The following is a 21,280-nucleotide window of genomic DNA, read 5'->3' as shown; positions in this document are numbered from 1 at the left end:
TGGCCGCCGCCCCCTGCCCTCCCCTGCCTTCGCCGTGCCCCCGTGTCATTTGTGGGATAGTGGCGGCCCGGCCCGGCAGCGCCCCTCCTCCCTCCCTCCCCCAGCTCCTTCTCCATCCCCAGGTCCAAGATGGCGGCGGCGGCGGCCGGCTCCTCCGGCCCCATCCCCCGCCGCCCCCCTGCCCCGGCGGGCCCGCGGTGCCCGGGCTTCCTGGCCCAACTTTGCGTCGTCTGCTCCTTCCTCGAGCGCTACGGGGCCCTGCTGGAACCTGCCCGAGCGCCTTCCCCGAGCTGGAGCGCGTCCTGCAAACCGCCGCAGGAGCCCGGAGACCAGGGTGAGCCGGACCCCGACACGTCCCCCCCGCCCGCCCAGCCCGGGCCGGCCGGCTGAGGGGGGCCAGGGGCGGGGGGGGGGGCCGGGGCTGTTCCCCCCCCGCCTCCTCCCGGCCCCGGGGGTGGGAGCGCGCCGAGGGAGAGGAGGGCCTGGGGATTCCCGGGGGGAGGGGACCCTCGCTCTCCTCTCTGCTTTTTTTTTAGGGGGGAGCAGCTATTTGTTGGGGGGGGGGGGGCGGCTGTGGCAGGGCACGGGAAAGGAGCAGGGGCACCTTGCCCGTCCCCTCTCCTCGCTCTCAGTGCCGCCTGTGACCCCCCCTGCGTCCCTCCCCCCCGACGTTTCCCTGGGTTCGTTCTCGAGCTCTGTGCGGGTGGGACTCCTTGCAGAAAGGAGGGATAAGCTGAAATAACTATTTTCGTTCAGCTTGGCGCTGGCAGCCGCTCTCTCTTCCATCTCCTCCCTTCCCCCCAGCTTGGGGGGTCGCTTCACAACCCCCCTCCCCCATATATCTTATATATTTAATGTATCTGTCTCTTTTTGCTTGTCGGCCGAAACAAGGAGGGAGCACACGCACAGACACAACACACGAGGGAATGTCCTGATCCCCACTGACCCCCCCCCCGCCCCTTTCCTCTCTGTGATGTGGATGAGGAATGGGGGGCGCGGGGAGGCCCCCGAGCCCCCCCCAGCTGCTCTTGTGGGCCGTCTCCTCCCCACAAACACAGCCAGCCATTGTGTGCCACCTCCATCCCTCTCCTCTCCCCCCTCCTCCCTCATCCCCTCTGTAGTTGCGGGGGGGATAAGCTGTGGCTGCTCCCCCGCCGCCACCTGAGACGTGCGAGGTGGAGGGATGGGTTGTGCACTCCGCCGCTTGCTTTCGAGCTGCTCCTCCTCTCCCCTCCTCTCTCCAGAAGCAGGTTTGGTTGCCTGACTCTCTTTAATTCCAGCTCCCCGCGGTGGATGCGGGAGGGCCTGGGCCGAGAGATCAGCCCGGGGAAGGAGGGCTGTATTGGAGGCAGCCGTAGAAATACGGAGGGGAGGGAGCTTGTTGCTCTTGATCTCTTGTCTCTGTTATTCGCTTGGTTGTTGCCTCTGCACTCTTGCCACATAGGGAGACCATGGAGCCCACGGCGCATGCCCGGCAAGGCCCCTTGGAAACTTCCTGCTGCTGGAGAAGCCCAGCTCGGGGCTGTTTTTGGTCCAACAGACCCTGCTTTTCCCCCAGAAGGCACCCGCTCTCGCCTCCTTCCCTCCAAACCCACCCTATCTGGGGCGTGTGCCATTAAATCGGCGTGTAGGTGTTTCCTCTCGTAAAGGAAGTTGCTTTCTGCCAAGTGCAGATGTCCTGCCTGTGGGTTCACAGCATCAGCTGCTGAACTAGAATGAAATAAGATTAATGTGTTTTCTCCTCGTGTTGTCTGGTGCCTAGTCAATATGAAAAAAAAGACAGCTGAAATCTGCAAACTTCTTAAAACAGGGTTAACTTTCTGGGAAGTATGTATTTATATTCAGTTCCCCACCACTCCTATACCTCTTATGTTATATAAAGGACTCATTAGAAAAAACGTTGTTTTGTCAAACTGTTGCAAAACGTATTTGTAAAAATCACCAACACACTTAAAAGTTTGAATTTTTAACAAAAATAATCCTTTTAAAGTAACGTCCATAAAGAAAACTAATGCTTTTACTGTGACAGTGTCAGTGGGTGTGCAATAGTAATTTTCTTGTGTGAAATGCAGAAAAATTAAAATGAAAGGATGAGATAGTAACCTGTGTTCTGAGTGTATATACCTTTGATTAAACAAAAAATAAAGTCCTGATGACTTTTAATTGCATGATGGGTGGGAGGGGTTTTCAATAGGATAATGTTTACTGCATAACTCTCTTCTGAAAAGGTTTTGAATTATTTGTGGAGTTTGCATTATGGATTGATTTGGTAGTTGCCAAGTTTTTAAACTTTTCTCTGTTTGTTTTTTCCTTTCCTGTTTGGCAGAGGGTGGGTTATTCCCCTTCCCCCTCCCCCCCCCCAAAATGGGAGGAGATGCAGCTTCTGAAAATATACTTTCTGAAGTGCTGGGTTTTTTTACTTGTGTCTGGTGTAGATGATGTGTTTGGTTGCATTTTCTCATCTCTAAGAAAGAAAGTGTGGAGGTGTGAAAAACAAACTTGTATGATTCTTGATACTTTGTGTGGTGACTGGTGTGACAGGGGTTTTCTTTTCCTTTGATACGACCGGCTCCTTGGGCTTGGTCTGTGGTGCTGGTACCTGTTACCTGGAGTATTTTGTGCTCTTGCAAAAACAGCTGCAGTTACTAGATTTTTCTACATGATTTTTACTTCAAGTAATCAAGGTGGTGTTTTTAAGGGTACAAGTCATAAAGTTGCTAAACCTAGATTGAAAATTGAAGTGGGTCTTTTATTTCTGAATGTCTATTATTTACCAACTGTATGTAGTTTTCCTCGGAATGCAAAAGGGATTTTGATTTCAGTTATATACAGTTAGTTTCACTTTTGATACCAGCATTGCTTGACAGTAGATTTACAATGGCAGTAATACATAACAAAGTCTAAGGAAATAGGTACACAATCCCAAAGTACTGGGGTTTTTTCCTGAATTTCTTAAAAACTGGAGCAAGTTTTAAATCTCAACTGCCACATAACAGCTATTTGTAACTCCTCTCCATATTAATTTTGCAATCAAGAAAAGAAATCAATAGCCTAGGGGTTTTTTTAGTTATCTTTAAAACTGTTCTGATTCTCAGCAGTCGTAATTTTATTTATTTTTTTTTTAAAGTTTTGTTTGTGGTTGTTTTTTTTTATCTTTTAAACATGACCTATATTGTCTTGTCTGAAGAGTTTCTCTTGGGAGATGCCAGCAGAAGTTATTTCCCTTATATTAGGAGCCCCAAGGAGAACTTAGGGCTTAAGTCTGAATGTTGTTCAGTAGTTGTATAACAGTCATATTTTCTTCCCTGTTAATAATTAGAACAAAGAACTTGTTCCTTATTAAGGCAACAAGCTACCGCCTTCCCTCACAGGAAGGGATGCTGAGCAGATGTTGACAGCTAGGAAGCTACCAGTTATTTCTTAGAGGGATTTTAGATTTATTTTTTTTTTTTAGTGCTTGGACAGCACTTAAACTTTGCTGTATTGCCTGTCCTAGCTGAGAATTTCAAGACAAATAGTAAGGACAGCAGCGCTTGGGTATGAATAGTTTTCAAAAGTAGCCTGACTAGTTTAGATACCGAATTAACCTGAATTAGTAGGAGGCTAGATGTTTTAACCGTGTGTACACAGGTATGGTCTTAAAGTGCACAAACCAATTTAAACTGTTCTTTGGGATTTAGTGGGTAACATAAAACATACTTGAATAGGAAAGTAAGAATGTGTGGTGTTGATTTCACCCGTTGCTTTTTAATAGTGGGATAAACTGGTAGCCCTGGAAATAGTGTTCTTACGAAGGCTGTATGATAAAACAGCTCAACTTTTCCAGCTGGTGGCTCATTTGAAAGTTGTAGCTATTCAAACAAAGTAATAAGACCTGTAGTTATCTGAGGAAGATTTTATTTTATGACGAATAATTATCTTGCCTTTATGAATGCTTAGTTTTAAGTACAATGTCGTGACTTGGGTTGGAATTATGACAAACTTCTTGGGAAGGAGTGAAGTTGAGTGTCTGTCAAGATGGTTAACAGTGTTAACTCACAAAATTCGCTAGTTTATGTGCCTCAAAAACTAAATGGTTTCTTGTAGGTTTTATTAAAAAGCCGTGTTTTAACCCCAGTCAGCAACTCAGCCCCACTCGGCTGCTTGTTGACTTCCCTGGTGGGATGGGGGAGAGAATTAGAAGGGTGAAAGTGAGAAAACCAGTGGGCTGAGATAAAGACAGTTTAATAGGGAAACCAATATGAGGAATTTATTCACCCCAGCCCACTGGCAGGCAGGTGTTCAGCCATCTCCAAGACAGCAGGGCTCCATCATGTGTATGGGTGACTTGGGAAGACCAATGCCATCACTCCCAGTGTTGCTGTCTTCCTTGTTCTTCCCTCAGCTTTTATTGCTGAGGATGACTCCATATCATCTGGGATATCCCTTGGGTCAGTTGGGGTCAGTTGTCCTGACTGTGTCCCCTCCCAGCTCCTTGTACACATCCAGCCTCCTTGATTGCGGGGAGGGACGAGGAGCAGAAAAGGCCTTGGCTCTATGTAAGCTCAGCAATAACAAAAGCACCCTGGTGTTCACTGGCACAGGTTGCCCAGAGAAGCTGTGGCTGCCCCATCCTTGGAAGTGTTCAAGGCCAGGATGGATGGGGCTATGAACAACGTCTGGTCTAGTGGAAGGTGTCCCTGCCCATGTCAGAGGGGTTGGAACAAAGTGATCCTTAAGGCTTCTTCTAGCCCAAACCGTTCTAGGATTATCAACACTGTTGTGAGCACAGATCCAAAGCACAACCCCATACTGGCTACTATGAAGAAAATTAACTCTATCTCCTCAAAATCTAGCACAGCAACCCAAAATATGATCTTAACTGGAACTTCTGAGGGCTGGGAGATGTCGTTACAACCGTATTACTGTACTTCCAGGTGCAAAACTGAGGTAACGATACAGACCATCCTGCAGTGTGCCATGGTGTCGCATCTCCTTTGAGTCTTTGCCTTTGCTTCCAAAGGCAAAGCTGCAAACTGGAACGAATCATCACAGAAAACCAATACTTGTTCTCCTTGTTCTAACAAATATACTCTCTCTGTTTTATTTTTTTTCCTCTGAGAGTTTTTACTTGCAGCAGAAGAGCAATTGCAAATTTAAATGGTAAATATATGGTAGAGAGGAGCAAGAACTATATCTGTATTTGGGACTGTGTTTAAGGAACCATGATATCAAGTCACAACCTTCTTTGTGTTGGTAAATAGCTTGAGAATCAGTATAAATGTTAATTAAGCACTTGGTCTCTTGTGAATGAAAATATTAGTAGAATGTTAGCTTGCACAACAGAGATCTAATTTTACACATGACTACGCAAAACACTCACTGGTTTGCCAGGTTCCCTGGTGTATGAATGGGGGAACCTCTCCCGGAGGTGAATGGCGTCTTCCAAAGTGTGCTAGACTGCATTAGCTCATTGATTTTTTTGCAGGCTTTTCTTAGCAGAGTGGGGTTTGGTTTCTTCTTCATTGAAATGGTAACAAGTACACATGCTTTGTGTATTCTGTCAGCAAAGTTGCATCAGAATCTTGCTGGTAAAGATCATGCTAAAGGTGGTCTTGAAAACGGCAAGTGTGTTTGGTGTGGGTTTCCAGTCCGGAGCATTCTCCTGTATTCTCACTGCAGCTCAAACTTCTTTATCACCTTTGCCTGGCAGTCACCCCGATAGACTGACCCAGCCTAGAAGTTTGTTGCTTAAATACAGCATGAATGTGTTGTGTTTGTTTGGAGTCTGATAATAAGAACAGTCTTCACATGCTGGCTGGGTTTTAAGTGATGTAAGGAAAGACATGGTGAGGTGCAGATGCCTGGTAGGAGGTTCATTTTTCTAAATCTTTTCTCCCCTTTTCTGTCTTTATAGTGGGAGTCAAGGTTAATGGCAGGCAGCTTACGGAAAATCTGTGCAAGCCATTTAAAGTTTCTTTAATTTTTTTTTTCAGTAGGGAATACCTGATACTACAGTGTAGATCTGAAAAAAAGTCTTTGGAGCTACCATGCTTCAAAGCAGTAAGTTATATTTCATAAGCTGCTGTATTTTTCCTAAATCTTCTAGATACATAACACCTTTATTCAAATTAATTTGGATGCTGAATTAATTTGTTTTCAGTAGGTTATGCCTGGTTGTTTTTTTATTGTCATTCCAGTTCCTCTGGAGAGCTATGCAACATTAAGCTTAAAAGTTCTTACCATTGTCTGAAGAAATTAACAATTAATGTTTGCTTAAACTGCTGTTGAATATCTGTATGGGAGAAAGATACCTGAAACTTTGTAGCTGTTTAATACAGCAAGCAAAAGCTAAATATATCTAATGACAAGGAGTTTGACAGACTTTCAAGCTCAAGATTAGGTATGTTCCTAATGAAAAAGGTAGTGAAATGGTGCTCTGTTAATGTGATTGATTTTTCTTGTATTTAGTGTTTGATATCAAGCATGTTTGTGTACTATTGATCGGAAGTTATGGGGTTTGATGTGACTCTTAGGTAAAGTCAGGATACATTGCAGTAACTTGTAATATCCGCAATAGATTGGTTAGTATTGAAAGTAGGTGATAATGTGATATGGAAGTACTGTCAAACACTGCTTCACTTAAAATTTAATAATTCATACATGAGACTTGTACATGAGACTTATTATCTGATTTCAATGTAGAAAGATTAGTTCATGTGATATCCTCTTATGTAAATGACCAAATTCTGACATATAACACTGGTTGTGTCTGTAATGCTGGATGAGTTGAGTTTATTCACACATCATTTATTGCTCCATCTTCTTCATTAAGCATATTAAGTGTGTGGCTATATTGGTATTGTAAGACTGCTTCTGCCATAAAGCTGTATCAGCTAGTCAGAGGTAGCACTTTTTCATCTGCTCTGCAGGTCTGAGTGTTCATGTGTTTTCACACCCTTTTCTTTGTGAGTAAGAAATTAAACTTCTGTTTCGAGTCAGTCAAGTAGTTACCACCTGAACAGAGGCTGACCTGACTGTGTATGTGTGGAATATAAGTAGGTCTTTGCTTTTCTGCTGCACCTGGGGGCTGAACCAAAACATTTATGTCAAAGCCATTAATCCACCACCTGTTAGTAAAATACTGCATCTTTAACTTAGGAACTAACTATAGGAAAATAAAAGCATAGCTAGTAAACTTTAGACCTTGATGTATTACTTCTGTGCTTGTTTCATTTTTGAGTCTGATAGACGTTCTACAGTCATGTTTCTACCATCAAATTGACTCATTTTTTGAAGATAGACTCCAGTGACTTGGAACTGATATTCTCAAACAGCATAATGGGGTTAAATTCCGAGAAAATAAGTAGCAGGGGATCATTCTTGACTGAGTTCATGGCAAGTAAGTCTTTAATGCAGAATTAACTCCTCTTGTCTACACTTTAGTCATGGTAGATTAATCTGACTTTAAGGTCAGCATGCTGTATCCACGTATACTTTTAAGTTATTCATTTAGGAAGTTAAGTTTACCTTGGAATTAATTATTTCATAATAAGAGTATGGATGCATATCTTTGTTTTACCTATTCCTGTTTTGTTAGTTTTTCCATGGGGAGACTTCATACCTTTGTGTATTGAGCTGGCATGTCAGCTCATCCGAATGTGCTCTCATATTTTAAGTTGTCAGTGCCCATTTTAACTAGATTCCACATCTCGTGATCCAACGTAGAAGACAAGAAAACACTACTTCTGGGAGAGAAGCAGTTCTGTCTCTTTCCAGTAACACTGCCCTTCTGAAAGAGATGGCAGAATGCCATATGGAATGGAAAAGAAGGAACTTGGGACTCTGCTTTCCAGGTACCTATGACCCACAAGATATCTGAAACCCCCTCCCAAAACTCAGCCTTCCTTGAGATTGTGCAGGTTCTGTTGGACCACGTGTCTCCAAGGAAGAGCAGTATGCTTTCAGTAGGCAGCCTTATTGAACTCCAGCACAGTTTGGATGGTACAGAACTGGAGGAAAAGCTTCTGATATTACTTCCAAGTCAGAGTCTTAAGGCTTATTTCAGGACAAGTATATAAGAACCAGGAATATTGATGGAAATTCTTCTGGCCAGTGCAAGATGATGTTCAGTGAAAGAAGCCCCATGGCAACGCTGTACTGTGGTATATTTGTATGGAAGAACTCTTCCTGGAATAAACATCAAGTGAGTTGTGAGTTGACACCATCATCACATGTAAGCTGGAAGTTATATTTTGTCCAGTGATCCATCTGCACTGCACCTTGTTCTTGGCCCTGGCCAACTTCAGAGGTCTGCAGAAGCTGTAAGAGTTCCTCAAAATACTCTCCCTGCACCCATGTTTGTAACTCAGGGGCTTCCTGAGTTTTCTTTGCTTACCATGACCTTTTTTCTCTTGTTTGGGATTACTTCAAGTTAGTATTGTCTAGCGTAAGAACAGTTAGCTGATACACATGTGCAATTATTACTGCCCACTGCTAGATGCACACACTTCTCAGCTCATCCTAAAGCTGACATTTATATTGCAGAACCAGAGAATGGATATGGTTGGAAGGGACCACAGTGGGTCATCTCATCCAACTTCTCTGCTCAGACAGGTTAATTCTAGAGCATATGGCACAGGATTGCATCCAGACAGTTCCGAGTATCTCCAGTGAGGGAGACTCCACAACCTCTCTGGGCAGTCTGTTCCATTGTGTTCCAGCACAGTAAAGAAGTTCTTCCTTATGCACAGGTGGAACTTCCTGTGCATCAATTTCTGCCTGTTGCCTCTTGTTCTATTGGTCAGCGCCACAGAGAAGAGCCTGGACCCATCCTCTTGCACCCTCCCTTTGGATACTTATCTGCATGGATGGAATCCCCTGTCAGTTGTCTCTTCCTGAGGCTGAACAGGCCCAGCTCCCTCAGCCTTTCCTTGTAAGGGAGATGCTCCAGTCACCCAGTCATCCTTGTTGCCCTCCACTGGGCCCCTTCCAGGAGCTCCATGTCTCTCCTTACTGAGGAGTCCAGGACTGAACTGGCAAGAAGAGGCAGATGATGGGAAGATAAGTGACTATCCTGATGAAGAATATTTTGGCTGTGTGCTCACTGCTGCCTCAAAGCCAGTTGTCTTGCAGTTCTTTGAAAGTGTCCATTTTATCATCAAGATCTCTCTCTGGACTGGAACACTTCCTAGTAGTACCGCTGTGTTCCTTCAGGTTTATGGCTGTTGGGAGTGGATGGAGGTATTCAGGACTTCATGTATATCTGCCCTAGCTGGGACAAGTGTCCTCTGGTATTCTCACAGGACAATCTCTGCAGTGCCCCTCTGGGAGGAAATGCAGGCGTGTGGCTGGTGGGAGAGCTGAACTTGTGTTCTGGGAGTATCTCCTGGTGTAGGCAGTCTGCACTGGGACTGCAGTATGCACTGTGGAGATGGCCCATCCCACAGCAGGGAAACTGCCAGGCGGGCAGAGCCACTCTTGTGATGCAGCCTCTTCATCACTCCCTACTTGAGCACTGATGATGGGGCAGAGCAGTGCCTCGATAGCTTTGGCTGTCAGCGTTAGGTGGCTGGCTGGCTGTTGATGTTTTTTGAGTTTGGTAAAGTCATCTGCTTAGTTCCAAATGTTTAAACCGTTGAGCAATAATAAAACTCATAAAAGGTGTGTATATATTTTTGTTTTGTCCAGCCTTGCATTTGTGGAATAGCAAGGTCTGTGGCTGTTCATAACACTAAGGTGTTCTTTCCGCCCTATTTCATTACTCTTTCTTTTCTTCCCTTTTCTCCCTAAATCAATGAACTTTCCTTTGCTGCAACTGGTCTACAAACCTTGACAAACATTTTAGCATTAACCAGTATTTCTTAGTAGCCTCTAGCATTTGTCAGTCTGTCATATGCAGTTTGCTGTCATCCTGGTACAGTTATTTCTCTCCCCAAGAGCCAAACAAAACTCTTAAATCTCAAGCAGCAGAGAATTTCTCAGAACTACAGTAGAAATTGTGACCATGTTGATGTCTGTAGTGGTCTGGGGAAAACAAACAATTTCTGTAAGTGAGCGAAGGCCTGTTTCTCAAGACTCTTGTGTTCCAGCAGCTGTGTTTTAGTATTCAATTTCTTTCCATTATGATCATTTAGATCTTTTAGTACATTGGAGAAAAATGCCGCTTACCCTTGAACTCAAAGGCTTGGTTGATATTTGAAGAATGGATAGCAAGTAGGTTGTACCTCACCTTGAAAATCCTCTTTTCCAGGAAAATAGTGGTTATCAGCATGAAGCTCTGCAGTTTTTTTGGTTGTCTAGGGCTGTACCATTTTCCTGTTCTAGCAGTTGTCCTGAACCAGTAGTATGCTCAGTGAAGCTGGTTGTTTAAGTTTGTGTATGACTAAACACTTTATTTCCTATTCCACTTAGTGTCCCTCTGGTACTGCCCTGGCTATTTTCCAACTTCTCTACAGCTATCTAGGAGCACAAGTGCCAGGGCATGTTTATTGCCTCTTAGTATTAATGACTACCAGGATTATAAAGGTTTCCTCCTGAGAACGAACTGCAATAGTTCACAAAAGCTGTATTAATTACTGGATGATAAAGTGTGGAAATTTTAGTTTGATCCCAGAGCTTGCAGTGTAGTGTTCTTGTAGTTATCAACAATACATTGCAGTAAAGCATCCAAGGTAGAGAGCTGTGTGGTGGGGTGCAACAACAACAAAAACCACCTAAAACCCCTCCTGTGTTGCCTAGAGGTGGTGGTTGAAAGGGAACTGGCTTAAGCTGGCCTGAAGTGACCACGTGAATGCCATAGTTCACAAAAGATATTTCCATTAAGGGGCAAAAGTATCCCTTGAAATGTGTATTTGAGCTTAGATAAATTCTGTAGCAGAAGCATTAGCTGACCTCCTAAATAGCATGTTTGCAATCTGTGTGAAAGTTAACAAAGTTTAACAGTAGGTAAGAAAAATTGATACGGCAACAAGGGAGCTTTGGGAAGACCTAACCTTTATAAGAAGGGAGATCAGAAGGAATAGTCATAAGTCAAGGAATAAAAACACTGTGTCCTAGATGGAGCATGTTTCCAAGCTGGTAGAGGTCTGTGAACTCATATTTGTCTGACAAATGGGAGTAGAGTGGCAAAGATAAGCCTGAGGGCTAAGTGTCCAAGTGGAGGGGTAAGTACAAATTGTTTGAAAGGTGGAAATCTAGCCCTAGTGAAGTACAGGAGGAGAATGTACTCGAAGCTAGCAGTAGAATGATGGAAGCTAAGAAGTTCAAGGTGGATTTACAGAGCATTGTGGTCCGAGAAGCATCTTACATAAAAAGAAAAAATCTAGGAAACATGGCTAAAATCATCAGTTACAATGCAATGATTAAGAGAGAGAACTGAGAACTCGGCTGAGAACTTAAATAACCTCTTTGCATAAGGTGTGATTATTAGGCTAATTTGTGATATCTTTGCTCTATTGCCTTTCTGGCAATAAAAATGAAATATGATAAAACTGACGTGTTAGGAAATGATGTGGAACATGCTGATAATGTGGAAGCATACTGAGTTGCTGGGATTAGACATTAGTTCGGCTTTCTGAAAAAGTTCAGAAATACAGCTGGTAAAAAAAATATACAAACATATCTTTGAGTACAGAAGTGGAAAACAGGGACTAACACATTTTGAAGAGTTTAGCAAAGATTTAGGGAATCAAAAGCAAGGAACTTTTACATCTGGTTTTGAGAAACTTTATGAAATTGTAATTTCATAGTTCTGATAGTTGTAGTAGTAATTCTCCAAAGAAAAATACTCTGTTTTCTTTTGAAATCGTGGGTAATTCTTCTGAAGGATAGATAAGATGGCTCATGGTCCACAGGTACTTACACACAGATGCAAAGTCTTTTAAGGAGGTCACTGATTAAAGGGGTTCACTTGGGTTCCAGAGTGACCTTCCCTGCCATGACCCAAATAATAGCTCTCATGCCCAACCCTTTCTTTGATGTTATTCTTTGTGGCAGGAGGAATCTGGTGAGCCATGGAGTATGTTTTTAGCCATTGCAGGCTACAGCCAGCATGTTAATGCAAACTGATGTTGCCAGTGGTCTGTGTTCATGCTGTCGATTTTAAGTTAGGACTAGCTGGGGCTTTGCTTTCTGTTCATCCCTGATAACCCTCTCTGGCAGAGGGTTGGAAGAACATGAGGGATTGCATCACTCAAGCCAAGTCAACCTGTGAACGTGAGTCAGCATCCAAGTGGTCATCGGTTCGGAAGGAAAACATCATCATAAACCTTAAACTGATTAAACAACTGGAAGTTGGTTAGAAAAAGAGATTTTTTTTTTTGTCACTGTAGTATAACTAAAGTAGAATTCCTAATTTAATTTTTTTTTTAGTATCATGGGCAATTAATCTTATTTACCAAGAAAACAGAAGGAGATGAGATGTTTTTAAACAGATCAAGGTGTAAGATGGCTAATCCAGCCTAAGGGGAAACACTGCTGTGGATAAAATAGTATTGCAAATTGGCAACAAAACTGAAAATGAAGGGGACTTATAAGTATGTGTTAGAAGGGAAAATGTTTAGAACTAATACGTCCCAGAATATTAAAATTAACTGTTAGCTCAACAAAATACTCTAGGTAGTATTGTGGTAGGTCAGAGGAAAGCACACCTATTAACATGGAGCTGGAGTTGTAAAATTAACAAAATACCAGATGACACAAAGAATGGGCTGAGAATCTTGGGGAACATAATATTTTGAGTATCTGTACCTACCTCTTGTTTTGTCATTTGCTTATTTGCCTGTATCTTGATTTTAGAACTCAACTATGGCACCTTCATCTTGAGAGATAATGCAAAAGTAAAGAGGACTGTATGAAGGCTTGTACTATGAAACCCAGAGGAGATTTTTTAAAAGTATTCAAAGGAAGGCTCCTAGAGCTTTGCATTCTTTTTATATTGTAAAACCAGAAAAATAGTGCATTGAATGAAATTCAAAAGTATTTCGCGTTTAAACACCTTTTACATGTTCTGTAATTGCAATTGATTGCTGCAAATTATTACTGAGGTCAGAGCTCAGAATGATTTAGACACTGATGAATACTGAGTTGTAGTGAAAATATTTAAAAATAAAACTAATAGCATAAACTTTCTTGCTTTTAAGTTCAACCAAGCTCTATGTAAAAAGATGGTTTAAAGCTAACCTAGGGGCAGGTAATTTTGTACGTGTGCTGTGGGTTTTCATTACCCAAATTCTGAAACAGCAGCTGGTGGTCACTGCCAGATCGAGTGATGGATTACACGCGCTGTGGCTCATCTTTTTCCTTTCCAAGTGTTGTGCATAAACACGCCCAGCTTTGTTCGCCTTCATTTCTGTCTGTTTTGTTCTATATGGGAAAGGAAGGATTTGGTGTCAGAAGTTTTATGGTTTTTGGATGGTGTTTTTGGGAAGTGGGTTCAGTGGAAAGATTCGGGTGTGGGTTACTTTGTGGCACTTTCCTTCTGTCTGCCAAGCGAGCTGCCAGGCTCTTCCTGATTGCGATAGCATCTATGAGTGGTTGTGTAGGTTGGAGGGTTTGTATCTCAAACATGAGGACTGAGTGATGGCAACATGGAAACAGCAGCTAGAAACTGAGCATCCCTTCAGGCTGCTACCCTTGTCTTACTGGGTAGCTCAGATTAAAGTTGTGTAAGAGGTGGTTGGCAGCAATGCAACCCAAGTTACAGAGTCACGGAGAGGTAACAGCGCTGCCAGTATGGCAAAGGACTCTGTGGCTTTAAGGCTGCCTAGACAGACAGGAGATAACGTGGACCCAAAGCTAACAGTCTTGGCTCCCCTGAGAAGCTGCAACAGCCCCACAGTTATAACCATTCCTTGCAATTAAAAGAATCATATTATGGGGTAGATATTTTAATAGTGTTGACAGGTCAAAACATGAGTTTGCTCATAGAAATTTGTAATAAAGAGTTGGTTGTTTCAAGGTATTAAACTTCTGTGAATCTTCACTTTGTATGAGATTCAGTTATCAGCTCACGAGAGGACATAAGTTATTTGCTTTTTCTGTAAGTTCAAATAAGTCTTTATTTTAGATCTAGACTTAAGGAAGTTGGTAAAAAACCACACCGTGTTTTTATGTACTACTAGTGCTTTGTCAGGCAATTGTCTTGGACAGTTTTGCTTCTTAAATTTCTATTCTCACTTCCTTAAGACATAATGGAAAAAAAGTTGCTACTAGCTGTGAAACCATTAAAAGAAGCCTCAAATTCTCTTTTAATTGGATTAAAGTTATAAAATTGTTCGTTTGTGATCATGAATTCATCTGTAGAATGACTTTCATCCAGCTGTATGACTGCCACCTTTCATGGAAATTTTTGTCAGCTGCTAGAAATATTGCTTCCTTAAGACTGTTTTGCCCAAGTCTCTGAGATGGGAGGTGTCTCATTCTAGATACTGGATATTTTTTAAAACTATTTTCAATTTTCACTTGCACTGCTGATAGACTAATGAACTGATATTGCCTTAGAGCAGAACAAACATGAAGTTACTTATTTCCATCTGATGGGGAAGTGTGTTGTGCATTGCAGAATGACTTGTGTTAGCTTTACCTTCAAAGTTTGCTTATGCTGATCCTTAAAAAAACCTCACGTTCACATAATGCTGCTGTTTGTCAAATACCAAATGCTTACTGGGTAGTACTCAAATTTTTCTGCACGAGTTAGTCGCTGCTGGATGTTTTGAAAAATAGAAAATATACATCTTTGTAGCATGGTTATATTCTTGCACTTCTTTAGGGTCCAGTAAATGAAAAATATTTATTATTAAAAATATTAACAGTTTGCAAGACTAGGTTTTCAAGAAAAAAATGTCTGCAATATTTAACAGTTACGGAGAAAGTACCAAGAAATATTTATCGGTTGCTGTTGTTCAGTAAAGTTGTTGGTAAATGCAAGATGAAATGGTGAATCGCAGAGTGTAAGTGAGACTTACTTGAAGTGCAGGTTGGATCGCCAGTGACTAGAAAAAAAACATACTATTTGGCAAATTAGACCTGGAAAAGGACAGAAATGTCTTTGCAGTAGATCTCCTCTGATACATGAAATAGGATAAGTATTTGTGGAGGGTTTTTTTGTTTCGGTTGGTTGGTTGGTTGGTTTTTTTTCCCTGCTGAAGACTGAAGAGTGATAACCTCAGCATTGGTAATGAAACTTGTTTTAGAAAAGCAGTTTTTATGCAACCTGCTCTGAATGTTTTAGTATTGCCTTTTTATTCAATGAGAGATGTGAAAGAAAGTGATTTTTTAGTGTAATTAGTATCCTCCTTTTGTTAATGCTGTTAATGTTAACACTCAGACAGTACCTGGGAAATTTAGCAGAATTGACATCAGATTGGTGTTTCTAGTAACTAAACAAAGTAAGAGATTAAAAAATAAGTGTTTACATTTGTCCTTGTTTTTGTATAATGAACTAAAAAAGGACTTTCATTCACTTGTCCTGTAACAGAACACATTAAGAGAAGCTTGTTATATTTGTTAGGTGAATAAAGCTAAATAAAGCTGAAGGCTTCTTAACTACTGATGTATACAACTTCATGTGTTTAGTCTTGACTTTCACTTATTTCAGTGCACTAAGGATACTTTAACATAGCAGGATATAAGCTCTTTCATCTGAAGCTAAATGCTGCCGTGCTTAGACATTTGATTTTCTCTGCCAGAAATGTCTGTGCATGGATAAACTGTATGAAATAAGGTGAGGTCTGCAATGGTAATTCTGTGTCTAACAGGGAGCATAAGAGTTTAGATAAGGGTACCCCTTCTGTAACTGGTAACACCTATATCTCCACCACCTTCCCCCAAGACCTTGCATATGTGGGTTTTCACTGGACAAAGTTGCCAGACACTTTACAACCGAATTAATCTCTCCAAATGTATTTAACAGAGCTCAGATGTTGTACTTTAGGATGAGCTGATTCTTCCTGAAAGTGTATTTCTCTCTGTGGGCTATAAATGGATTATATGGAATTAGCTCAGGTGTAAATATCTACATTTGCTTAGATGAAACCTACTGCTATCCTGCTGCCCTTTCCTAGCTTTTTAATGGGAAAATACCTAAAAGATTCCAGGAACTCGATGTAAGGACAAAAGCTTAGGCTCCTCTTGACAGGAATTAGACTCTTCTCCATTCTTTGATCCCTTGAATTTTATTTCTTTTTGAGGGTGTTGTAATTTTGATCCTTTTAAGAGTGAATAAAGACACTAAATTAAATTTTACCATTTCATGAACAGCTGCGTAACTACTTACTGTTAGATCAGAAGGTGAACAAGGTGAGCACTGCCGTCTCAACTTCTTTTGCTTACATCCTTTCCGGCAAGTGTGAGCTTCTATTATTGTAATGGCCAGTAAGTGTCTCAATCCAGACTCAGGTCTGGATGTAAATCCTCCTTTTGCTACCAATATTTCTGGAGAGGGGTTGCACATCTGAATATGTGCCTCTTCAGCATTTCTTATTACAGAGTTGGACCAACCCTTCTGATCAACCTGCTTCTTTTTTTTGTTAGGGCTCCTAATGTTGCTTATGCTTTCTGTAAGACACCTTGGTGCCTAACACAGACAAAACAGGTCACCTTACATCTTTTTGCTTCTCTGCAGGGGGAGCATTCTGCAAGATGCCCCAAAGGCTGGCTCCCAGTGCCTGAACTGGGCATGATGATGCCACCCACTGCAGCTTGTCCCTGCCTGTGTTGTCTTCCAGTGGGGAAAAAACCAAGCTACTAATATTTCTCTGAAGTGGATTTATCCCAATGTATCTTAAAGCCATGGAGATACATAGTTACACTCAGGAACTGTGAAGCACTCCAGAGTCCACCGTTAAAGTGTAGTCTTTGTGATTACTTTTCACCTTTGTCAAATCTGCTCTTTATTTGAGAATTATAATTACACAATTTAGGGCCAAGGAAGGAAATGAGGAGGATTTTTTGTTCATGGTCTAAAAGTCTTGGTTGTTTTGGAGACGGAAATGCCTCAGCAGGCAAGAGTCCTGGAGTCATTTTAGATCTTATTTCCTGATTTATACTGTTGAGAATGAGAGATACCTGTTCGGCTGCGTCATTCCTTTTATAGGCTGTGGTCCCAGCAGTCTCAGAGGCAGGTGTTTGCATATGCACAAATAAAGGATCAGCAGGCCAGGTGCTCTTGATTTTAGGTAGTCAAAATGCATGGTGTGGTCACCGCGCGTGATTTAACTGTGAACAATGGCGATCAGTGACAATTTCAAATGTTCTCAGTACCTGTTTCTCAGAGCAATCTGCTCGTTTGCACATTGCTGCCACCACCTGATTTTTCTCAGTTGCTCTTCACGTGTCCTGAGTTTGTGGACTGGACTCCATTTTTTATTCGGTACATTTTTTGAGGCAGTAAACTGGGCTTTCATTTGCAGTCTTTCCTGGGATATTTCCGGTTTCTAAAATAGATCGTGCTATTTTTTCCTGCATTGTTTTCAAAGTAATTTTTTTTCTGTCTCAGTTTCTTCTTCATTGCACAGTACAGCATGCTTTTCTTCCTGAATTTTATGCTTTATTCTAACATCAGTGTTGCTTTTTTTAATCTCTCCGCTGTTGCTTAATATATTAGTTTAAAAAGTCCCCAACATTCCTAGGAACTTAATAGCCAGAGAATGAAACAGAGGGGACTTGTGAAAGATTAAACCATCTTCTAACTACTGAAAGACTGCTGAAAAACAACTCTCTGGAGATTTTGTTTATGTTGGTATGGTCTTTAACTCCAGCTTCAAGAGTTATGCCTATGACAATGGAAATGACTGTTTTAATCTCAGCTTTAGATATACTGAGAAAGTGACTGATGGCAGTGTGGGCATTAGAGAGCACAAACATAATCAGATTGAATTGTGGACAAGGGAAGATGATAGAATAAAAAAAATGGGAGGAAAGGGTGCTCAATGCAATGCTGTGGTTTTGGGGAAGAGTGGCTGGGAAAGCTGCTTGGTGGGAAGGGCCCTGGGCATGCTGGTTGACAGCAGCTGAACATTGAGCCAGCAGTGTGTCCAGGTGGCCAAGAAGGCCAATGGCATCGTGGCCTGTATCAGCGATAGCGTGGCCAGCAGGACCAGGGCATTGATTGTCCCTCTGTACATGGCACTGGGGAGGCCACACCTTGAGTACAGTTTGGGCCCTTTACTATAAGAAAGACTTTGAGGTGCTGGATGAGGTGCTGCCTAGAGAAGGGCAGTGGAGCTGGGGAAGGATCTGGAGCACAAGTCTGATGAGGAGAGGCTGAGGGAGCTGGGGGTATTTACTCTGGAGAAAAGGAGTCTCGGGGGGACCTTCTTGCTCTCTGCAACTACCTGAAAGGAAGTTGAAGCCAGGTGGATGTTGGTCTCTTCTTCCAGGTAGTAACAAGTGACAGGAAAAGAGGAAATGGCCTCAAGTTGTGCCAGGGGAAGTTTAGATTTGATATTAGGAAAAATATTAGGTTTGTCAAGCATTGGAACAGGCTGTCCAGGTAAGTGGTGGAATCACCCTCGTGGAAGTGTTCAGAAATCACGTGTATATGGCACTTAAGGACTTGGCTTAGTGGTGGACTTGGCAGTACTGGATTAATGGTTGGACTAATGCAGTGAAGTCAGAGTACAACTCTGATAGCAAGGTCTATTATGTTGGTGACACAACTTACTAAAAGAACTGGGAGAGGAGAAAGCATTTTGGTCCCTGTTCAAAGCACTGTGCGTGTTGGTCACAATTAATTTGCAAACGACAGTGAAAGAGGTGGTGTGCTGGGATCCTCACATGGGAAGGGGTGGAAGGGGATTTATCAGCAAGATAAAAACCTTAACTTTGCTGAGTAATGTTAGAGTGGCCTGTGCTCCAAATAGTCCAGGTAAGTGGGGAGTCTTCTGATAGGTATTTGTACAGATAAGAGAGATAAAGGTACTGGGATATTTGTATGAAAATGATCTAGTTGCTGAGCATCCAGATTTCAAAGTACTTTCCTAGGATAACAGTGTCATTTAAATGTGAGCATGGTTTGTTTGTTTGTAATGCCTGCCAACAATCTTTCTAGGAACAGGATATAAAACTGCTACTTGGTGACTTGTTCATTCTGTTTTGATCTGCGGTTTAATTACAGCATGTTTAATTGCTCTTTTCATTCACTCAGGAGGCAGAGCAGTTATATTTTTTCCCCTTTCCTGCATGTCTTTTTTTTACGGGCATACAACTTGTTAGGGTAATACTCATCAAGTGACTCAGATAGAAAATAGGATCTTTAGGTTGTCCTTTGGAACAGGAACTACTGCTTTTTCATGTTGGGAATCATTACAGAGTTCACATGCTTCCAATTTATTTTTTTATGCCAAGCTCGCTGCATGAAGATGGAGCTCCTTATTGCCACAGTTTTTTGTCAGAGGTTCACTGTAATTCCTTGCCTGGTTCAAACTAGAGATTTTGTCCTTTCATTTATTTATCATGCCAAGTTCGTACCAAGGCTGTCATTTTTCTCTCTGATGTGTAAAGTTCTTAACACATACCAATGACAAGATTTTCCCATTTTGTTTTTACTAAGAGTTGAGATAAGAAACAAGTTAGATAGTTCTTTGAGAAGAAAATTTATGTTATCATAAACCAGTGCTGATGCCGAAGGGGAGATACTATTCCCTTTCTTTTCCTCAGTTTGCTAGTTGTGTAATGAAAGAGATGAGGAACTTCTCTTTGGTTGAAACTAATCTAGAAGACAAAGTGTTTGCTGCCTCAGGGTGCTCATGGAACTTCAGACTTCACAAAGAAATGAAGGAAAATATTAAAGATGCTGGAAATATGGTCACTTGTCTATTAAGGACTCTTGTGCCTTTTGTAGGGGATGCAGCCAACTGGTTTTAAAAAAAATTATGCTTAAAGGCCTGTCTGTAAAGGGAATTATCTGCATGGCTAGTGTGTGATGGGCTAAGTGGTAAATTATTATAGAACGGTTTGGGTTAGAAGGGATCTTAAAGATCATCTAATTCCAACACTCCTGCCATGGTCAGGAACACCACCCACTACACCAGGCTGCTCCAAGCCCCCCCCCCAACCTGGCCTGAACACTTCCAGGGGTGGGACATCCACAGCTTCTCTGGGCAACCTATTCGACATTGAGCATGTACTAACTCTTCATTGATGTCTGAGTGGATGCTCTTGCCTTTGGATGTGCCTCCAGGATGACTCCCTCCAGCATTCACAGCAGAGGGACCTGAACACTTGTTTGCATGTTTTTATTTGACAGTGAAGTCATAGCATGCAGAGCTAATTTTGGTCAAGGCAGAAAGATGAAAAAGAACATACAGTTAATGGAAATATTTGCCATGTATGTCTTATGAGTCATTTTTTTTCTTCCACTTGCCAAAACAAGTTAGCATGGAAAATGGTTTTACTAGTGTAGCTGGGAGGACCTGTTTGTGTTCATGAAGCATGAAAACTGCCAGCAGGCTTTGCATCCCACAGTTTTACTTTTTTTCCCTTCTCCTAAATCCCCTCAGCATGAAGGGTTCAGAGTTCTCTTCTGCTATCCCTGGAGGAGGACAGGAGGCACCAGCTTTGCAATCCACATCAGTACTAGGTGCTCTGCATACATCGTGGTTCTGATCTTCCTCTCTGTGTCCAGCACTCAAGATCTGCTCTGATATGAAGGGTTTTTATTTGTAATAATTTTCCAAATAACAGATTCCCCCTATCCTCCCTCTGGACTTTGTCATGTACGTTTTCTGTTTTCCTCATCTGTTTCAGGGTTTTTTTAGGTGAGCTGTGATTCATTTTGGCAAGGAAATTAAGTAGGGGTGAAATGGGGTTATGGTTACATGGGAAGGTGTTAATGGGTACCCACGACTAGGTCTTTAATCTGAGGTTGTGCAGGTGTTTGAAAGTTACGGCTGTTCTAACCAGATTAAGGGGTTTTTACATGTTCGTACATTTTTCTCTTCCATTTCAATTTTCATTCCCAAATTTATTAGAAATGTGTTACTGATGTATGGGATGATCCCTGGAATGCTGGAGTAGACAGAATAGTGTTCAAAGAATATTGTGTAAGACCAGACAAGCGCCTGCCCTCCAGGAAAAAGTGCAGGACTTAACAAATGAACTGAACTCCACCAGAAGCCTTATAATTGTATATACAGTGACTCATTCTTCCTGGCTCATGACTTCTTCCTATGAAAAGTCTATATTTTTTAATATCTAGCAGATGGCACCGTGGTTTAATTATACTCGATTTTTTGAAACAGTTCTTCTTTTACAATAGTGCTGTACAAATTCTACTAGCCCTGTGAGGAGTCCTGGTGTT

General features: G+C 42.0%; 1 protein-coding gene across 1 annotated transcript in view; it reads left to right on the top strand.

Annotated features, from left to right (window-relative positions):
• Positions 1 to 119: 119 nt before the first annotated feature.
• The window catches only part of RSF1 (remodeling and spacing factor 1), a 64,025-nt gene continuing 42,864 nt past the window's right edge, over positions 120 to 21,280 (top strand). Inside the window, exon 1 of the mRNA XM_029964885.1 lies at positions 120 to 334. Coding sequence (XP_029820745.1) covers positions 130 to 334 — 205 coding nt within the window. The 5' untranslated portion in view covers positions 120 to 129. The remainder of the gene's footprint in view (positions 335 to 21,280) is intronic.

Source organism: Manacus vitellinus, unplaced genomic scaffold, assembly GCF_001715985.3.
Source record: "Manacus vitellinus isolate BGI_N305 unplaced genomic scaffold, ASM171598v3 scaffold_83_pilon, whole genome shotgun sequence".
Classification (NCBI taxonomy): Eukaryota; Metazoa; Chordata; class Aves; order Passeriformes; family Pipridae; genus Manacus; species Manacus vitellinus.
Note: the sequence above shows the minus strand (reverse complement) of the source record. Positions and strands in the feature narration are given on the sequence as shown.